Source organism: Ranitomeya variabilis, chromosome 2 (assembly GCF_051348905.1).
Source record: "Ranitomeya variabilis isolate aRanVar5 chromosome 2, aRanVar5.hap1, whole genome shotgun sequence".
NCBI lineage: Eukaryota > Metazoa > Chordata > Amphibia > Anura > Dendrobatidae > Ranitomeya > Ranitomeya variabilis.
In genome coordinates, this window is record NC_135233.1 from 84,532,186 (window position 1) to 84,551,074 (window position 18,889).

At 45.0% G+C, this 18,889-nt stretch overlaps 1 protein-coding gene across 4 annotated transcripts in view; it reads left to right on the forward strand.

Annotated features, from left to right (window-relative positions):
- Positions 1–16,805, forward strand: part of PAK5 (p21 (RAC1) activated kinase 5) — a 219,685-nt gene extending 202,880 nt beyond the window's left edge. For all 4 annotated transcript variants that reach the window (XM_077282622.1, XM_077282620.1, XM_077282623.1 and 1 more), the window contains one exon: positions 16,368–16,805. In XM_077282622.1, coding sequence (XP_077138737.1) covers positions 16,368–16,523 — 156 coding nt within the window. In that variant the 3' untranslated portion in view covers positions 16,524–16,805. The remainder of the gene's footprint in view (positions 1–16,367) is intronic.
- Positions 16,806–18,889: the final 2,084 nt, after the last annotated feature.

The window sequence follows — 18,889 nt, forward strand, 5'->3', positions numbered from 1 at the left end:
TAAGGTGGTATAGTATGCGGGAAGGGGAACCTGACTTTCAGCAGGGTCAGATTCTGGCTCTGTAGAGTGCAAGGGGAATGTAGTGGTCTGGGTCAATGTACCAGCAGACTCATCTAGCAGTGGCTGGGCAATGGGCAGGATGAAGAGGAAACACAGATATAGGCCCAAAATAAAAAAGGCTAAAAGCAGTTAAAAATTGGTAGCAGGAATACACAGGCGGCATAGCTTTGTTCAGTGGAGGACAACTGTGAGGACTGGCTGACACAGTTACTAGGCCCAAATAAGTAAGTAGGCTAAATGCAGTTCAAAATTTGTAACAGGAGTACACAGGCGGCATAGCTTTGTTCAGTGGAGGACAACTGTAAGGAGTGGCGCAGACAGACACAGGTAGTAGGCCTAAAATAAAAAAGTAGGCTAAATGCAGTTAAAAATTTGTAACAGGAGTACACAGGCGGCATAGCTTTGTTCAGTGGAGGACAACTGTAAGGAGTGGCGCAGACAGACACAGGTAGTAGGCCTAAAATAAAAAAGTGGGCTAAATGCAGTTCAAAATTGGTAACAGGAGTACACAGGCGGCATTGCTTTGTTCAGTGGAGGACAACTGTAAGGAGTGGCGCAGACAGACACAGGTAGTAGGCCTAAAATAAAAAAGTAGGCTAAATGCAGTTCAAAATTTGTAACAGGAGTACACAGGCGGCATAGCTTTGTTCAGTGGAGGACAACTGTAAGGACTGGCTGACACAGTTACTGGGCCCAAATAAGTAAGTAGGCTAAATGCAGTTCAAAATTGGTAACAGGAGTACACAGGCGGCATAGCTTTGTTCAGTGGAGGACAACTGTAAGGAGTGGTGCAGACAGACACACGTAGTAGGCCTAAAATAAAAAAGTAGGCTAAATGCAGTTCAAAATTTGTAACAGGAGTACACAGGCGGCATAGCTTTGTTCAGTGGAGGACAACTGTAAGGAGTGGCGCAGACAGACGCAGGTAGTAGGCCTAAAATAAAAAAGTAGGCTAAATGCAGTTCAAAATTGGTAACAGGAGTACACAGGCGGCATAGCTTTGTTCAGTGGAGGACAACTGTAAGGACTGGCTGACACATTTACTAGGCCCAAATAAGCAAGTAGGCTAAATGCAGTTCAAAATTTGTAACAGGAGTACACAGGCGGCATAGCTTTGTTCAGTGGAGGACAACTGTAAGGAGTGGCGCAGACAGACACACGTAGTAGGCCTAAAATAAAAAAGTAGGCTAAATGCAGTTCAAAATTTGTAACAGGAGTACACAGGCGGCATAGCTTTGTTCAGTGGAGGACAACTGTAAGGACTGGCTGACACAGTTACTGGGCCCAAATAAGTAAGTAGGCTAAATGCAGTTCAAAATTTGTAACAGGAGTACACAGGCGGCATAGCTTTGTTCAGTGGAGGACAACTGTAAGGAGTGGCGCAGACAGACACACGTAGTAGGCCTAAAATAAAAAAGTAGGCTAAATGCAGTTCAAAATTTGTAACAGGAGTACACAGGCGGCATAGCTTTGTTCAGTGGAGGACAACTGTAAGGACTGGCTGACACAGTTACTGGGCCCAAATAAGTAAGTAGGCTAAATGCAGTTCAAAATTGGTAACAGGAGTACACAGGCGGCATAGCTTTGTTCAGTGGAGGACAACTGTAAGGACTGGCTGACACAGTTACTAGGCCCAAATAAGTAAGTAGGCTAAATGCAGTTCAAAATTGGTAACAGGAGTACACACGCGGCATAGCTTTGTTCAGTGGAGGACAACTGTAAGGAGTGGCGCAGACAGACACACGTAGTAGGCCTAAAATAAAAAAGTAGGCTAAATGCAGTTCAAAATTTGTAACAGGAGTACACAGGCGGCATAGCTTTGTTCAGTGGAGGACAACTGTAAGGAGTGGCGCAGACAGACGCAGGTAGTAGGCCTAAAATAAAAAAGTAGGCTAAATGCAGTTCAAAATTGGTAACAGGAGTACACAGGCGGCATAGCTTTGTTCAGTGGAGGACAACTGTAAGGACTGGCTGACACATTTACTAGGCCCAAATAAGTAAGTAGGCTAAATGCAGTTCAAAATTGTTAACAGGAGTACACAGGCGGCATAGCTTTGTTCAGTGGAGGACAACTGTAAGGACTGGCTGACACAGTTACTAGGCCCAAATAAGTAAGTAGGCTAAATGCAGTTCAAAATTGGTAACAGGAGTACACAGGCGGCATAGCTTTGTTCAGTGGAGGACAACTGTAAGGAGTGGCGCAGACAGACACACGTAGTAGGCCTAAAATAAAAAAGTAGGCTAAATGCAGTTCAAAATTTGTAACAGGAGTACACAGGCGGCATAGCTTTGTTCAGTGGAGGACAACTGTAAGGAGTGGCACAGACAGACGCAGGTAGTAGGCCTAAAATAAAAAAGGCTAAATGCAGTTCAAAATTGGTAACAGGAGTACACAGGCGGCATAGCTTTGTTCAGTGGAGGACAACTGTAAGGACTGGCTGACACATTTACTAGGCCCAAATAAGTAAGTAGGCTAAATGCAGTTCAAAATTGTTAACAGGAGTACACAGGCGGCATAGCTTTGTTCAGTGGAGGACAACTGTAAGGACTAGCTGACACAGTTACTAGGCCCAAATAAGTAAGTAGGCTAAATAAATGCAGTTCAAAATTTGTAACAGGAGTACACAGGCGGCATTGCTTTGTTCAGTGGAGGACAACTGTAAGGAGTGGCGCAGACAGACACAGGTAGTAGGCCTAAAATAAAAAGTAGGCTAAATGCAGTTCAAAATTTGTAACAGGAGTACACAGGCGGCATAGCTTTGTTAAGTGGAGGACAACTGTAAGGAGTGGCGCAGACAGACACAGGTAGTAGGCCTAAAATAAAAAAGTAGGCTAAATGCAATTCAAAATTGGTAACAGGAGTACACAGGCGGCATTGCTTTGTTCAGTGGAGGACAACTGTAAGGAGTGGCGCAGACAGACACAGGTAGTAGGCCTAAAATAAAAAAGTAGGCTAAATGCAGTTCAAAATTGGTAACAGGAGTACACAGGCGGCATAGCTTTGTTCAGTGGAGGACAACTGTAAGGACTGGCTGACACAGTTACTAGGCCCAAATAAATAAGTAGGCAAAATGTCTGCCAAAAAAATGTTCATAAATAAACAGGTGGTGGGCTCCTCTGCTGAGTAGCAGACAGTGGTAATTGGCGCAAAGTATTAACTGGTCTAAATGGAGGCCAGGGCCCCTGTATATTTTTACTATCATCTATCATTTCAACAAATTTGTATTGGCAGTGCCATTGAAGGATTTAACTGCACAGACTACACAGTGGTGGAGCAGGGAGAGGTAAGTTTTGCAAGTGGCAGAGCACTGTTCGAGCTGGAGGGGAACACTCTCTCGTGGGCGGCGGTACTGGCACAGGGCCCCTCATATTACGACAGTGTGTCTGACGTTGGTTGTGCACCACCACCGTCAGAGACACTTCATTGTACTATGAGGGACCCTGTGCCAGTGCCGTCGCCCAAGAGTGGGCACACCCACCTGTCCAGGCAAACGGCACTCGCACGGGTGCTTGCGCCAAGTGGTGACCACGGCCCTGTGGGGGGAGTCAGCGCATTTAGGGAGGTATAAAAATGGACATTCAGCATCTGCAAATGGAGGAATTGGAGCAGTCAGTAAGAGGAGGCCAAAAGCAAGACATTTTTCAGGCAAGCTACGTGTCAGCAGGGGAAGGTGGGGCAAAATAATTTGAAATCCATGATTGGTTCATTTTAATGAAGGTTAGATCATCAACATTTCGGGTAGCCAGACGTGTCCTTTTTTCGGTCAGTATTGAACCAGCAGCACTGAAGACTCTTTCTGATAGCACACTAGCAGCTGGGCAAGCGAGCTCCTGTAATGCGTATTCTGCCAATTCAGGCCAGGTGTCTATTTTAGATGCCCAATAATCAAAGGGGAATGACCTGTGAGGGAGAACATCGATAAGGGAGGAAAAATAGTTCGTAACCATACTGGACAAATGCTGTCTCCTGTCACTTTGAATCGATGCAGCAGTACCTGTCGTGTCTGCGGTCATTGCGAAATCACTCCACAACCTGGTCATAAAACCCCTCTGTCCAACGCCACTTCGGATTTGTGCCCCTCTAGCACCTCTGCCATGTTGCCCCCTACAGCTCGTGTGAGAACCATCACCGCCACTGTGTGCTGGGAATGCCTGAACCAAACAGTCTACAAGAGTTGCTTGTTTGGTAGCCAATATTTGCTCAAGGTTCTCATGTGGCATGATATTTTGTAATTTTCCTTTATATCGTGGATCCAGGAGGCAGGCCAACCAGTAATTGTCATCGGTCATCATTTTGATAATGCGGGGGTCCCTTTTTAGGATAAGCAAGGCATACTCAGCCATGTGGGCCAATGTTCCAGGTGTCAATTCACTGCTTGTGCTGGGTCGAGGAGCACTTTCTTGCAAATCAACATCACTTGTGTCCCGCAAAAACCCTGCACCTGACCTTGCAACGCCACCAGTTTCTATTGCCCCCTGAGAAGCATCCTCCTCCCATAAATATTCATCCTCCTCCTCCTTCTCTTCGTTCGCCACCTCGTCTGTTGTGAATTAGACTTTTTGGCTCCCTCTTGTGGTTACTAGTGATATGACTCTGGGATTGTCTTTCCTCAGTTTGGCACCCACCTGGGTCGTTAGCCCAGGGGTGTTGCTATATAAACTTCCTGGATCCTTAGTCCAGTGCCTGGCATCGTTGTAATCAGATCCTTTCTGTTTGCTCCTGTCTGCTGCTCCTTGTTCGTGCAAAATTAAGCTAAGTCCTGCTTCTTTGTTTTTTGGTTATTTGCTTTGCTCTTACTTTTGTCCAGCTTGTACTAAATGTGATTCCTGACTTTGCTGGAAGCTCTAGGGGGCTGGTGTTCTCCCCCCGGGCCGTTAGACGGTTCGGGGGTTCTTGAATATCCAGCGTGGATATTTTGATAGGGTTTTTGCTGACCATATAAGTCATCTTACTATATTCTGCTATTAGCTAGTGGGCCTCTCTTTGCTAAATACCTAGCTCATTCTTACGTTTGTCTTTTCCTCTTACCTCACCGTTATTATTTGTTGGGGGCTTGTATCCAACTTTTGGGGGCTTTCCTCTGGAGGCAAGAAAGGTCTTTCTTTTCCCTTCTAGGGTTAGTTAGTTCTCCGGCTGGCGCGAGACGTCTAGAACCAACGTAGGCACGTTCCCCGGCTGCTGCTATTTGTGGTGCTAGGATTAGATATATGGTCAGCTCAGTTACCACTGCCCTATGAGCTGTTTTTTTGTGTTTGCAGACTTAGTAATTATTTCTGAGACCCTCTGCCATTGGGGTCATAACAGTATGCCAGGCCAACATTGAATGTTTAATGCATTGCAGAAGTGGGATAATAAGAAAGGAAATTCTGAGTTGTTTTTTTTTTTTTTCCCTCTCTTCCTCCCCTTTACCTCTGAGTGGCTTGTGCTTGCTGCAGACATGAATGTCCAGACCTTGATTACAAGTGTAGACCAGCTTGCTGCTCGTGTGCAGGGCATACAAGATTTTGTTACCAGTAGTCCAATGTCTGAACCTAAAATACCTATTCCTGAACTGTTTTCTGGAGACCGATTTAAGTTTAGGAATTTCAGGAATAATTGTAAATTGTTTCTATCTCTGAGACCCCGTTCATCTGGAGATTCAGCTCAGCAAGTTAAAATTGTTATCTCTTTTTTACGGGGCGACCCTCAGGATTGGGCTTTCTCGCTAGCGCCAGGAGATCCGGCATTGGCAAATATTGATGCGTTTTTTCTGGCGCTTGGATTGCTTTACGAGGAACCCAATCTTGAAGTTCAGGCAGAAAAAGCCTTGCTGGCTATTTCTCAGGGCCAGGATGAAGCTGAAGTGTATTGCCAAAAATTTCGGAAATGGTCCGTGCTTACTCAGTGGAATGAGTGTGCTCTGGCCGCAAATTTCAGAAATGGCCTTTCTGAAGCCATTAAGAATGTGATGGTGGGTTTCCCCATTCCTACAAGTCTGAATGATTCCATGGCGCTGGCTATTCAAATTGACCGGCGTTTGCGGGAGCGCAAAACCGCTAATCCTCTGGTGGTGTTGTCTGAACAAACACCTGATTTAATGCAATGTGATAGAATTCAGACTAGAAATGAGCGGAAAAATCATAGACGTCAGAATGGGTTGTGTTTTTACTGTGGTGATTCTACACATGTTATATCAGCATGCTCTAAACGCCTAACAAGGGTTGTTAGTCCTGTCGCCATTGGTAATTTGCAACCTAAATTTATTTTGTCTGTGACTTTAATTTGCTCATTGTCTTCTTACCCTGTTATGGCGTTTGTGGATTCAGGTGCTGCCCTGAGTCTTATGGATCTGTCATTTGCCAAGCGCTGTGGTTTTGTTCTTGAACCGTTGGTAAATCCTATTCCTCTTAGAGGTATTGATGCTACGCCATTGGCGGAAAATAAACCGCAGTTTTGGACGCAGGTAACCATGTGCATGACTCCTGAACATCGGGAGGTGATTCGTTTTCTTGTTCTGCATAAAATGCATGATTTGGTCGTTTTGGGTCTGCCATGGTTACAGACCCACAATCCAGTCTTGGATTGGAAGGCAATGTCTGTGTCAAGTTGGGGCTGTCAGGGAATTCATGCTGATTCCCCGCCGGTGTCTATTGCTTCCTCTACTCCTTCGGAAGTTCCTGAGTATTTGTCTGATTATCAGGATGTATTCAGCGAGTCCAGGTCCAGTGCTCTGCCTCCTCATAGGGACTGTGACTGCGCCATAGATTTGATTCCAGGTAGTAAATTTCCTAAGGGAAGACTATTTAATCTGTCTGTACCTGAGCATGCCGCAATGCGTTCGTATATCAAGGAGTCTCTGGAGAAGGGGCATATCCGTCCATCCTCTTCCCCTCTTGGTGCGGGATTCTTTTTTGTGGCCAAGAAGGACGGATCTTTGAGACCTTGTATTGACTATCGGCTTCTGAATAAAATCACTGTTAAATTTCAGTATCCTTTGCCTCTGTTGTCGGACTTGTTTGCCCGGATTAAAGGTGCCAAGTGGTTCACCAAGATAGATCTTCGTGGTGCGCACAACCTTGTGCGCATTAAGCAAGGAGATGAATGGAAGACAGCATTTAATACGCCCGAAGGTCATTTTGAGTACTTGGTGATGCCTTTTGGGCTCTCTAATGCTCCCTCAGTGTTTCAGTCCTTTATGCATGATATTTTCCGGAAGTATCTGGATAAATTTATGATTGTTTATCTGGCTGATATTCTGGTTTTCTCTGAAGATTGGGACTCACATGTGGAGCAGGTCAGGATGGTGTTTCAGGTTTTGCGTGAGAATGCTTTGTTTGTTAAGGGCTCAAAGTGTCTCTTTGGAGTACAGAAGGTTCCCTTTTTGGGGTTTATTTTTTCCCCTTCTGCTGTGGAGATGGACCCAGTCAAGGTCCGAGCTATTCATGATTGGACTCAACCCACGTCAGTTAAGAGTCTTCAGAAGTTCTTGGGTTTTGCTAACTTCTACCGTCGTTTTATCGCTAATTTTTCTAGCGTTGTTAAACCTTTGACGGATATGACCAAGAAAGGTTCTGATGTTGCTAACTGGGCTCCTGCAGCCGTGGAGGCGTTCCAAGAGTTGAAGCGCCGGTTTACTTCGGCGCCTGTTTTGTGCCAGCCTGATGTCTCACTTCCCTTTCAGGTCGAAGTGGATGCTTCTGAGATTGGGGCAGGGGCCGTTTTGTCGCAGAGAGGCCCTGGTTGCTCGGTAATGAGACCATGTGCTTTCTTCTCTAGGAAGTTTTCGCCTGCTGAGCGGAATTATGATGTTGGCAATCGGGAGTTGCTGGCCATGAAGTGGGCATTTGAGGAGTGGCGTCATTGGCTCGAGGGTGCTAAGCATCGTGTGGTGGTCTTGACTGATCACAAAAATTTGATGTATCTCGAGTCTGCTAAACGCCTGAATCCTAGACAGGCCCGCTGGTCATTGTTTTTCTCCCGTTTTGACTTTGTGGTCTCGTATTTACCAGGTTCAAAGAATGTGAAGGCTGATGCTCTTTCAAGGAGCTTTGTGCCTGACTCTCCTGGAGTCGCAGAACCAGTTGGTATTCTTAAAGAGGGAGTTATCTTGTCGGCCATTTCTCCTGATTTGCGACGTGTGTTGCAGAGATTTCAGGCTGGTAGACCTGACTCTTGTCCACCTGACAGACTGTTTGTTCCTGATAGGTGGACCAGCAGAGTCATTTCCGAGGTTCATTCCTCGGTGTTGGCAGGGCATCCGGGAATTTTTGGCACCAGAGATCTGGTGGCTAGGTCCTTTTGGTGGCCTTCCTTGTCACGGGATGTGCGGTCATTTGTGCAGTCCTGTGGAACTTGTGCTCGAGCTAAGCCTTGCTGTTCTCGTGCCAGCGGGTTGCTCTTGCCCTTGCCTGTCCCGAAGAGGCCTTGGACACACATTTCCATGGATTTCATTTCGGATCTCCCGGTGTCTCAGGGCATGTCTGTCATCTGGGTGGTATGTGATCGCTTTTCTAAAATGGTCCATTTGGTGCCTTTGCCTAAGCTGTCTTCCTCTTCCGATCTGGTTCCTGTGTTCTTTCAGAATGTGGTTCGTTTACACGGCATTCCTGAGAATATTGTGTCTGACAGAGGATCCCAGTTTGTTTCCAGGTTCTGGCGATCCTTTTGTGCTAGGATGGGCATTGATTTGTCGTTTTCGTCTGCCTTTCATCCTCAGACTAATGGACAAACGGAGCGAACTAATCAGACTCTGGAGGCTTATTTGAGGTGTTTTGTTTCGGCAGATCAGGATGATTGGGTGACCTTCTTGCCGTTGGCTGAGTTTGCCCTTAATAATCGGGCTAGTTCCGCTACTTTGGTTTTGCCATTTTTCTGCAACTCTGGTTTCCATCCTCGTTTTTCCTCGGGACATGTGGAGCCTTCTGACTGTCCTGGGGTAGATTCTGTGGTGGATAGGTTGCAGCAGATCTGGAATCATGTGGTGGACAACTTAAAGTTGTCACAGCAGAAGGCTCAGCGTTTTGCCAACCGCCGCCGCGGTGTGGGTCCCCGACTTCGTGTTGGGGATTTGGTATGGCTGTCTTCTCGATTTGTTCCTATGAAGGTCTCCTCTCCTAAATTTAAGCCTCGCTTCATCGGTCCTTACAAGATATTGGAAATCCTTAATCCTGTGTCCTTTCGCTTGGATCTTCCGGTGTCATTTGCCATTCACAACGTGTTCCATAGGTCTTTGTTGCGGCGGTACGTTGTACCTGTGGTTCCTTCTGTTGAGCCTCCTGCTCCGGTGTTGGTTGAGGGCGAGTTGGAGTACGTGGTGGAGAAGATCTTGGATTCTCGTCTCTCCAGACGGAGGCTTCAGTATCTGGTCAAGTGGAAGGGCTATGGTCAGGAGGATAATTCCTGGGTGGTTGCTTCTGATGTGCATGCGGCCGATTTAGTTCGTGCCTTTCACGCTGCTCATCCTGATCGCCCTGGTGGTCTTGGTGAGGGTTCGGTGACCCATCCTTAAGGGGGGGGTACTGTTGTGAATTAGACTTTTTGGCTCCCTCTTGTGGTTACTAGTGATATGACTCTGGGATTGTCTTTCCTCAGTTTGGCACCCACCTGGGTCGTTAGCCCAGGGGTGTTGCTATATAAACTTCCTGGATCCTTAGTCCAGTGCCTGGCATCGTTGTAATCAGATCCTTTCTGTTTGCTCCTGTCTGCTGCTCCTTGTTCGTGCAAAATTAAGCTAAGTCCTGCTTCTTTGTTTTTTGGTTATTTGCTTTGCTCTTACTTTTGTCCAGCTTGTACTAAATGTGATTCCTGACTTTGCTGGAAGCTCTAGGGGGCTGGTGTTCTCCCCCCGGGCCGTTAGACGGTTCGGGGGTTCTTGAATATCCAGCGTGGATATTTTGATAGGGTTTTTGCTGACCATATAAGTCATCTTACTATATTCTGCTATTAGCTAGTGGGCCTCTCTTTGCTAAATACCTAGCTCATTCTTACGTTTGTCTTTTCCGCTTACCTCACCGTTATTATTATTTGTTGGGGGCTTGTATCCAACTTTTGGGGGCTTTCCTCTGGAGGCAAGAAAGGTCTTTCTTTTCCCTTCTAGGGTTAGTTAGTTCTCCGGCTGGCGCGAGACGTCTAGAACCAACGTAGGCACGTTCCCCGGCTGCTGCTATTTGTGGTGCTAGGATTAGATATATGGTCAGCTCAGTTACCACTGCCCTATGAGCTGGTTTTTTGTGTTTGCAGACTTAGTAATTATTTCCGAGACCCTCTGCCATTGGGGTCATAACACTCGTCCAGGAGAGTTCCCTGAGCAGACAATGGCTGACTGTCATCAAGGCTTCCCTCCTCCTCGGCTGCAGATGCCTGCTCCTTAATGTGCGTCAAACTTTGCATCAGCAGATGCATTAGTGGGATGCTCATGCTTATGATGGCGTCGTCTGCACTTACCAGCCGTGTGCATTCCTCAAAATACTGAAGGACTTGACAGAGGTCTTGTATCTTCGACCATTGCATACCAGTCAACTCCATGTCTGCCATCCAAGTGCCTGCCCGTGTATGTGTATCCTCCCACAAATAAATTACAGCACGCCTCTGTTTGCACAGCCTCTGAAGCATGTGCAGTGTGGAGTTCCACCTTGTTGCAACGTCGATTATTAGGCGGTGCTGGGGAAGATTCAGCGATCGCTGATGGTTCAGCATACGGCTGGAGTGTACAGTCGACCGTCGGATGTCCGAGCAAAGTCTTCGCACCTTCAGGAGCAGGGCTGGTAACGCTGGATAATTTTTCAGGAAACACTGCACCACCAGGTTCAAGGTGTGAGCCAGGCAAGGTATGTGTTTCAGTTCTGAAAGGGCTATGGCAGCCATAAAATTCCTTCCGTTATCACTGACTACCTTGCCTGCCTCAAGATGTACACTGCCCAGCCATGACTGAGTTTCTTGCTGCAAGTACTCGGCCAGTACTTCCGCGGTGTGTCTGTTGTCGCCCAAACACTTCATTTCCAACACAGCCTGCTGACGCTTACCACTAGCTGTTCCATAATGGGACACCTCGTGTGCAACACTGGCAGCTGCGGATGGAGTGGTCGTGCGACTGCGCTCTGTGTACGAGCTTTCGCTTCTGGAGGAGGAGGAGGGGTGGCGAATGCCTACAGCCAACTGTTTCCTAGACCGTGGGCTAGGCAGAACTGTCCCACTATGGCTGTCCCCTGTGGACCCTGCATCCACCACATTAACCCAGTGCACCGTGATGGACACGTAACGTCCCTGGCCATGCCTACTGGTCCATGCATCTGTTGTGAGGTGCACCTTTCTACTGACTGATTGCCTCAGTGCATGGACAGTGCGGTCTTTGACATGCTGGTGGAGGGCTGGGATGGCTTTTCTCGCAAAGAAGTGTCGACTGGGTAGGTCATAGCGTGGTACTGCATAGGCCATCTGAGCTTTGAAAGCTTCGCTTTCAACCAACCGGTAGGGCATCATCTCTAACGAGATTAGTCTAGCAATGTGGGCGTTCAAACCCTGTGTACGCGGATGAGAGGATGAGCACTTCCTTTTCCTAACGAGAGTCTCTTGTAGGGTGAGCTGGACTGGAGAGCTGCATATGGTGGAACTAGCGGGGGGGGTGGTGGACATGGCAGATTGAGAGAGGGTTGGTGCTGGTATTCTTGATGTTGGCCTACATACAGTGTTTCCTACCAAGAACCTTGTGATTCCCTGACTGCTTTGGCCTTGCGACGATACCTCCACATTTGCTGCTGGTGGTGTCCTAACCGGTGGGCTTACAGTGAGGGAAGCAATGTAGCGTTGCTGACTACCTTCATTCTGAGCGGGTGCACCAACAGTGCGGGACGTTTGGTAGTTAGTCCAGGCTTGCAAGTGCATGCTGTTTAAATGTCTACGCATTGTATTTAAATTTTGGAGATTCTTCCCTCTGCTAAAGGTCTTTGAGCATTTCTTACAGATAACTTTTGACTGATCATTCGGATCTTGGTTAAAAAATTGCCACACTGCACTCTTCCTACTATGGATAACATTTTCAGGCATTGCACGCTGTGCTACTTTCACCGGATGGCCACGCTGTCCGTAAACTGTTTTTGTTTTTAACAAACGTGTTTGGCCTGATACGGGCCTGCCAGATGACAGCTGTTGCGATGTAGATGGCTGCTGCGGATCTTCCTCCTCCGCTTCTGAGCTACTGGCAGCGACACCCTCTTCCCCCAATGGCTGCCAATCTGGGTCAACAACTGGGTCATCTATCACCTCCTCTTCAATGTCATGTGCACCTTCCTCTGTGTCACCGTGTAAGGTGCTATAGCGTTCGGGACGGGGCACAATAGTCTCATCAGAGTCAGATTCTGGCTGAGTACACTGCGAGGGCAATGTAGTGATCTGAGTCAATGGAACAGCATAATAATCTAGCTGTGGCTGTGCATCTGTGCACTCCATGTCCGATTCATCTTGTAATGGGCTGTTAACAATTTCCCTTTCTAACCCAAGCACGGTATGTGTAAAGAGCTCCATGGAGTAAACTGTAGTGTCGCCTGCCGCATCCTTCACTTTTGGTTTGGGTGAAGGAAATAAGGAAGCGACTTGTTCCTGACCGGGAGCATCCACTGATGACTCGCTGCTTTTATATTTCGAACTTTCGGAAGAGTAGGCGAACGAGCTAGAGGCTGAGTCAGCAAGGAAAGCCAAAATTTTTTCCTGCTGCTCCGGCTTTAAAAGCGGTTTTCCTACTCCCAGATAAGGGAGCCTTCGAGGCCTTGTGTAGCCAGACGATGATGCTGGCTCAACACCTCGAGACTTAGGTGCTATTTTGCTTTTCCCACTACCACCAGATGCTCTACCACCACCACCACCACCACCATCATTACCAGCTGGCAAAGACCGCCCACAGCCTCCTCCACCAGACTTCCTCATTTTTGGGAAAATGTAACCAAAATAACAAACGTTATATGGTACTGTAAATCAAGGTAGAAGGTGTATATAAAGTTGTTGAGAATTTAAATCTCCCCTTTTTTGGGGGGGAGACTTCACCAAAACTCAGGCGCAGTGTATTACACTACACAATGTAAGTGGCAGAACGTGGCTGGAAGATATACGACAAACTAACAGAACTGACGTAGATCCACTTAGTGGCAATTTAAATCTCCCTTTTTTGGGGAGGAGACTGCACCAAAACTCAGGCCCAGTGTATTACACTACACAATGTACGTGGCAGAAAGTGGCTGGCTGATATACCACAAACTAACAGGACTCTAGTATATCCACTTTGTGAGAATTTGAATCTCCCTTTTTTGGGGGGGAGAGTGCACCAAAAAAAAGGCCCTGTGCATAAAACACCACAATGTACGTGGCAGAAAGTGGCTGGCTGATATACCACAAACTAACAGGACTCTAGTATATCCACTTTGTGAGAATTTGAATCTCACTTTTTTAGGGGGAGACTGAGCCCAAACTCAGGCCCAGTGTATTTTACAACGCAATGTGAGTGGCAGCAAGTGGCTGGCTGATACACGAGAAACTAAGAGGACTGAGGTATATCCACTTTGTGAGAATTTGAATCTCACTTTTTTTGGGGGGAGACTGAACCCAAACTCAGGCCCAGTGTATTTTACAACGCAATGTAAGTTGTAAGTGGCAGAACATGGCTGGCTGATATACGACAAACTAACAAAACTGAGGTATATTCACTTTGTGACAATTTGAATCTCCCTTTTTTTGGGGGGGAGACAGCACCACAACTCAGGCCCAGTGTATAACACAACACAATGTAAGTGGCAGAAAGTGGCTGGAAGATATCTGAAAAAATCCAAGGACTGTAGTACAATTTCAATCTCCCTACAATGATCTCAGGACAAGTATGGCAGCAACAAAAAGGACTGCTGCACACAAAAGTGTGGACAAATAAACAAGATAACTGCAGAAAGGAGCAACAGGATTTTTGCTTTTAAAAAAGCAGTTGGTTTGCACAGCAGCGGTGCAAACAGCAATGCAGCTAGCAGCAATGCAGCCTAAGGCTGTGTGCACACTTTGCGGGGTCCTCTGCGGGTTCTCCCGCAGCGGAATTGATAAATCTGCAGGGCAAAACCGCTGTTGTTATCCCTGCAGATTTATCGCGGTTTGTTTTGCGATTTCCGCTGCGGGATTACTCCTATACTATTGATGCTGCATATGCAGCAATATGCAGCATCAATAGTAATGTTAAAAATAATAAAAATTGGTTATACTCACCCTCTGACGTCCCGATCTCCTCGGTGCTGCACGCGGCGCTCCGGTTCCAAAGATGCTGTGCGAGAAGGACCTTCGTGACGTCACGGTCATGTGACCGTGACGTCATCTCAGGCCCTGCTCGCACAGCATCTTTGGAACCGGAGCGCCGCGTGCAGCGCTGAGAGGTGAGTATAGCATCATTTTTTATTTTACTTCTTTTTTTTTCACGCTATTTATGCTTCCCAGGGCCTGGAGGAGAGTCTCCTCTCCTCCACCCCGGGTAGCAACCGCACATTATCCGCTTACTTCCCGCATCGTGGGCACAGCCCCATGCGGGAAGTAAGCGGAACAATGCATTTCTATGGGTGCAGAATCGCTGCGATTCTGCACAAAGAAGTGACATGCTGCGGGTTGTAAACCGCTGCGTTTCTGCGCGTTTTTTTCCCGCAGCATGTGCACTGCGGTTTGCGGTTTCCATAGGGTTTACATGTTAATGTAAACGCAATGGAAACTGCTGCGGACCCGCAGCATGAAAATCGCCGCGGATCCGCGGTAAAAACCGCAAAGTGTGAACATGGCCTAACAAGCTACAGAGCTGATGCACAAAGATATAGCCTCCACTGTCCCTGCAAAACAAAGGGGGTGTTGGACAGTGGAAATCGCTACAGCACCAGCGGTTTGGGGGTTAATCTCCCTCCCTAACTATAGCCCTTCTTCTGACGAAGCTGCAGCAATCTCTCCCTATGCTAAGATCGGCAGAAGTAAGATGGCGGTCGGCGTGCACGCCCCTTTATAGCCCCTGTGACGCCGCAGAAAGCAAACCAAACACTGTCATGCCCTTGTCTAAGATGGTGGGGACCGAGACCTATGTCATCACGCTGCCCACACTCTGCGTCCTCCTTCATTGGCTGAGAAATGGCACTGAACGCGTCATACGAAACGCGACTTTGGCGCGAAGATCGCCGACCGCATGGCCAATCCCACACTAGGATCGGGTCGGGTTTCATGAAACCCGACTTTGCCGAAAGTCGGCGATTTTTGAATTTGTCCGATCCGTTTCGCTCAACCCTAGTCAGAGGTTCACCAATCAGTGATCAACTTCATCTAAAATTAGTGGAACAATTTCCAAAACAATTTTTCTCAATGAAAAACCAGTCTTGAATATCCCACCATCTACAGTGCATACTGTAATAAAAGATTCATCGATTCTGGATCCATGATTTTTTTTTCGTACATCTAAACATGTACAGTACTATTGTTCATCAGTCTTTTGGAACCTACTTTCATCAGTGTTTTACCACCAGTGTTTTATCAGTGATTTTTCACTGCTATCCATTGCAATCTGTATTCTGTCCTTTTTACTCACAGACCCATAGACTTGTATGGGTAATTTTGATATCTGACTCGAATCAGAAACTGACATTTCTGCCTGATTTTTGGGGACCATGTGGTTTGCATAAAGTCCCAGACATGTGAACAGCCCCATAGATTATAATGGGTGCATGTTTTATTCATGAAAAACATAGAACCGTTGATGACTCACTGATGTCTGAATGAGACCTTAGGTTACCCCATTAGTACTCCATATACAAATTGCCACTTCCTAGAGGAAGAGGACTTGAACTCTTGCGCTACCTATTGGAAGTAGCAATCCTAAAAGTCAATATCGACCCTTTAACAATCCTTTAACTAGGATCTAATTGGGAACATTAGATCCCAGTCTTAAGCCTCTCACCTAGCCAAATCAGATCTCATACTTTGCACTTATGAGTGGAAACACCCTGAAACATGAAGTCTGCAAATTGAGATTCTGGTTTGGCTTTTATCCTAAGTCATATGACAAGGCTTGTTAAAGGGTCGATATTGACTTTTAGGATTGCTTCTCCCAATAGGTGGCGCTAAAGTTCAAGTCCTCTTCCTCTCTGAGGAGGTAGTTTGCATATTTAATTTCCCAGAGGAGCATGTATGGCATATAAGTCTCCTCACTCTGACATGCCTGGCATGTCACACTCCACAAAATGAAACGTTACCCCTTAGATACCAATAATACTACAAAACACTTGCTGTTTTCCCATGAAATAAATTTTCTTAGCATTTCTGTTCTTCTTATTCATAGGTTTCTTCAGTGCTACGCGGATTCCTAGACTTGATGTTGGTCAGGGAGCCATCACAGAGAGCGACAGCACAAGACCTATTAAGACATCCCTTCTTGAACCTCTCAGGACCCCAGTCGTGTATTATACCACTAATGAGGCAATACAGACATCATTAAGCCCCTGCTTCTCAGGGCAGGACTAAGGAAAAAAGAAAACACCAACACCTTTAGAAAACACAAGAAATGCAAATCCGAAGCAGCTACTACTCATAACTGCCTATATTTCTGTACAATGACTACAAGATGAAACGCTGGGGTGCGCTGAAACACAAACCTCACTTTTCACTCTTTTTGCTTTGTTTTCCTTTTATTTTTTTTTCTTTCTAACTGATTGACAATGCAGACTTTTTATGAAGTTTCTTTTGACGTGAATTTAGATATTAGTCCCGACATACCCATCCCCACCCCCCAAAGCTTATTTGAGACAAAGGGAATTTAGTGTCATTTATTTCAACAATGTCAAATTCTTCTTTGAGGTAAAATGCACTTTTTTTCAACAGTAGGAGTGTAATGTATTTTGAAATGAATTTGTAATTTTCTGTATAATACTTTTGATAATTTGCAGTTTTTTGATGTTATGTAAGCATTGTGCCAGTTCTAAAAAAAAACCAGGTGTAATTTACCAAACATTTTCAGAACTTCCTACTTTTATAATCCTTTTGGAAATGCCCACACCTCTGTTTCAGTGTCGACTGTCTATTTTGCTTGCATCCAATTTTAAGGCACATCCGAAGACCAGAGTGGTTTGCAAATACACCCTTCCATTACCATTACTTAGTGTTACCCCAAAAAAAGAAAAACAACAGTTAAAAATTCCAAATATGAAATAATTACCGCTAAATCAGTATTTAATCTATAAATTGTCCAACCATATTTAAGACATGCTAATAAAATATGTACAATATTTATAAATACAAGTATCTATATGATCCATATTTAGTAACATTCACAAATAATAATGGGGCTGTTTTTTAACAATATATTCACATTTAGGTAAAACATAGTGCAAGCTTTCTGAGACTTCAAAAATGACCAAAGTGTAGGAACTATTGTAAAATAAGGTAAAAAGGCATTACTTATTATTCAAGTCACTTTTGCAGCCAATCACTGCTCTGAGTGGTCACATGACATACATGCAAAAGTCACAGCCCAGCTCACTGATTGGCTGCAGTGCTAATGTGAGTGATGAACGGGACTGGTAAAAGTCGCAGAGTGCTGCCAGTGGAGTGGTAGAGGATTAATAATGTTTTTTGTTGTTGTTTTAGATTCCCTGCACTTTGGCCACTTTTGAAAAATCCCGTAAACCCCTTTTAAAAAGGTTGAGTAGTCTATGAAAACTATCTAGGCCTCCAAAAAACTGAGAGCTGAATTTTTAATAGGTTGTTCTTATATAGGCAATTGCTCCACTTGTCCCTTGTACCAATTTTAATAAATCTCACCCTTTATATTTTAGCCATGGGGATCTTTTTTAGATTTATTTATTTATTGTTTATTTATTTTATTATTATTTATTATTATTTGTTTTAAGTATTAATATAATTGACCTTTAGTTTATTAATTTAATGCATTTTTGTATTCTGACTTTGTATTTATTTTATTTATAGTCTCATTTTTGAAACCCAGTTATTCACTGTCCCAGTTGACAGACAGTGTCAACATTTTAAGCGGGTATTTTTTCCAAATTTACCTAATATTTTCATTGTAATATTGTGGTAAGATGTGTTTGACTCAATACACTTGTGCTGCTGTCTTTATTTTTTTTTTTATGTAAAAAAAAAATGGATGACGATAAATTTGTGTTGCTTGTTGAATGAACTTGCATGTCAACTCTAGGCCTAGGTAGATTTGTGTTTCGCAGCCACTTGTTTCTTTATTTCAATGCAAAATAAAATTTATTTATTAATGAGCACAGTTGTCTTTTTTATAACTAATGCCCCTTCTTTTACGGCTCGTGCAGATGACTGAATTTTCGGTCCGAGTGCTATCCGCTACATAAACAGACCACACTCAGACCAAGGTTACTCAATGAGGCAGTGCAGGTCAACGATTCTTTTCACTGACCGAATCTGTATGCGAAAAAAATTGCAGCCTGCACAATTTTCCTCCAGAAATTGGATGTGACTCACCCATTCAAGTCTATGGGTAGGAGAAAAAAATCGGGTGCCGTACAGTCCAGCATCCGATTTTTACAGATACAGTGTATTTCTGTAACACACAAACTGTAAATAGTTTTGTAAATTAATTTTAGTTGGCGTTGTAAATAAATGGATTACATACGGATGACAAGGGTGAAAAAAAATCATCCCACTTTTCTGGATAAAGCTCTGAATGATTTTTTTATACTGTTCTGTAAGCTTACCCTAAGAAGAGTAATGAACTTATTATTAGCTTCTAATATTTTTTTTTCCAGGTTATATAATATATGTATGTAAGCCAAAATGTTGCATTGTACTTTAGGTTGTATGATATACAATATATATATA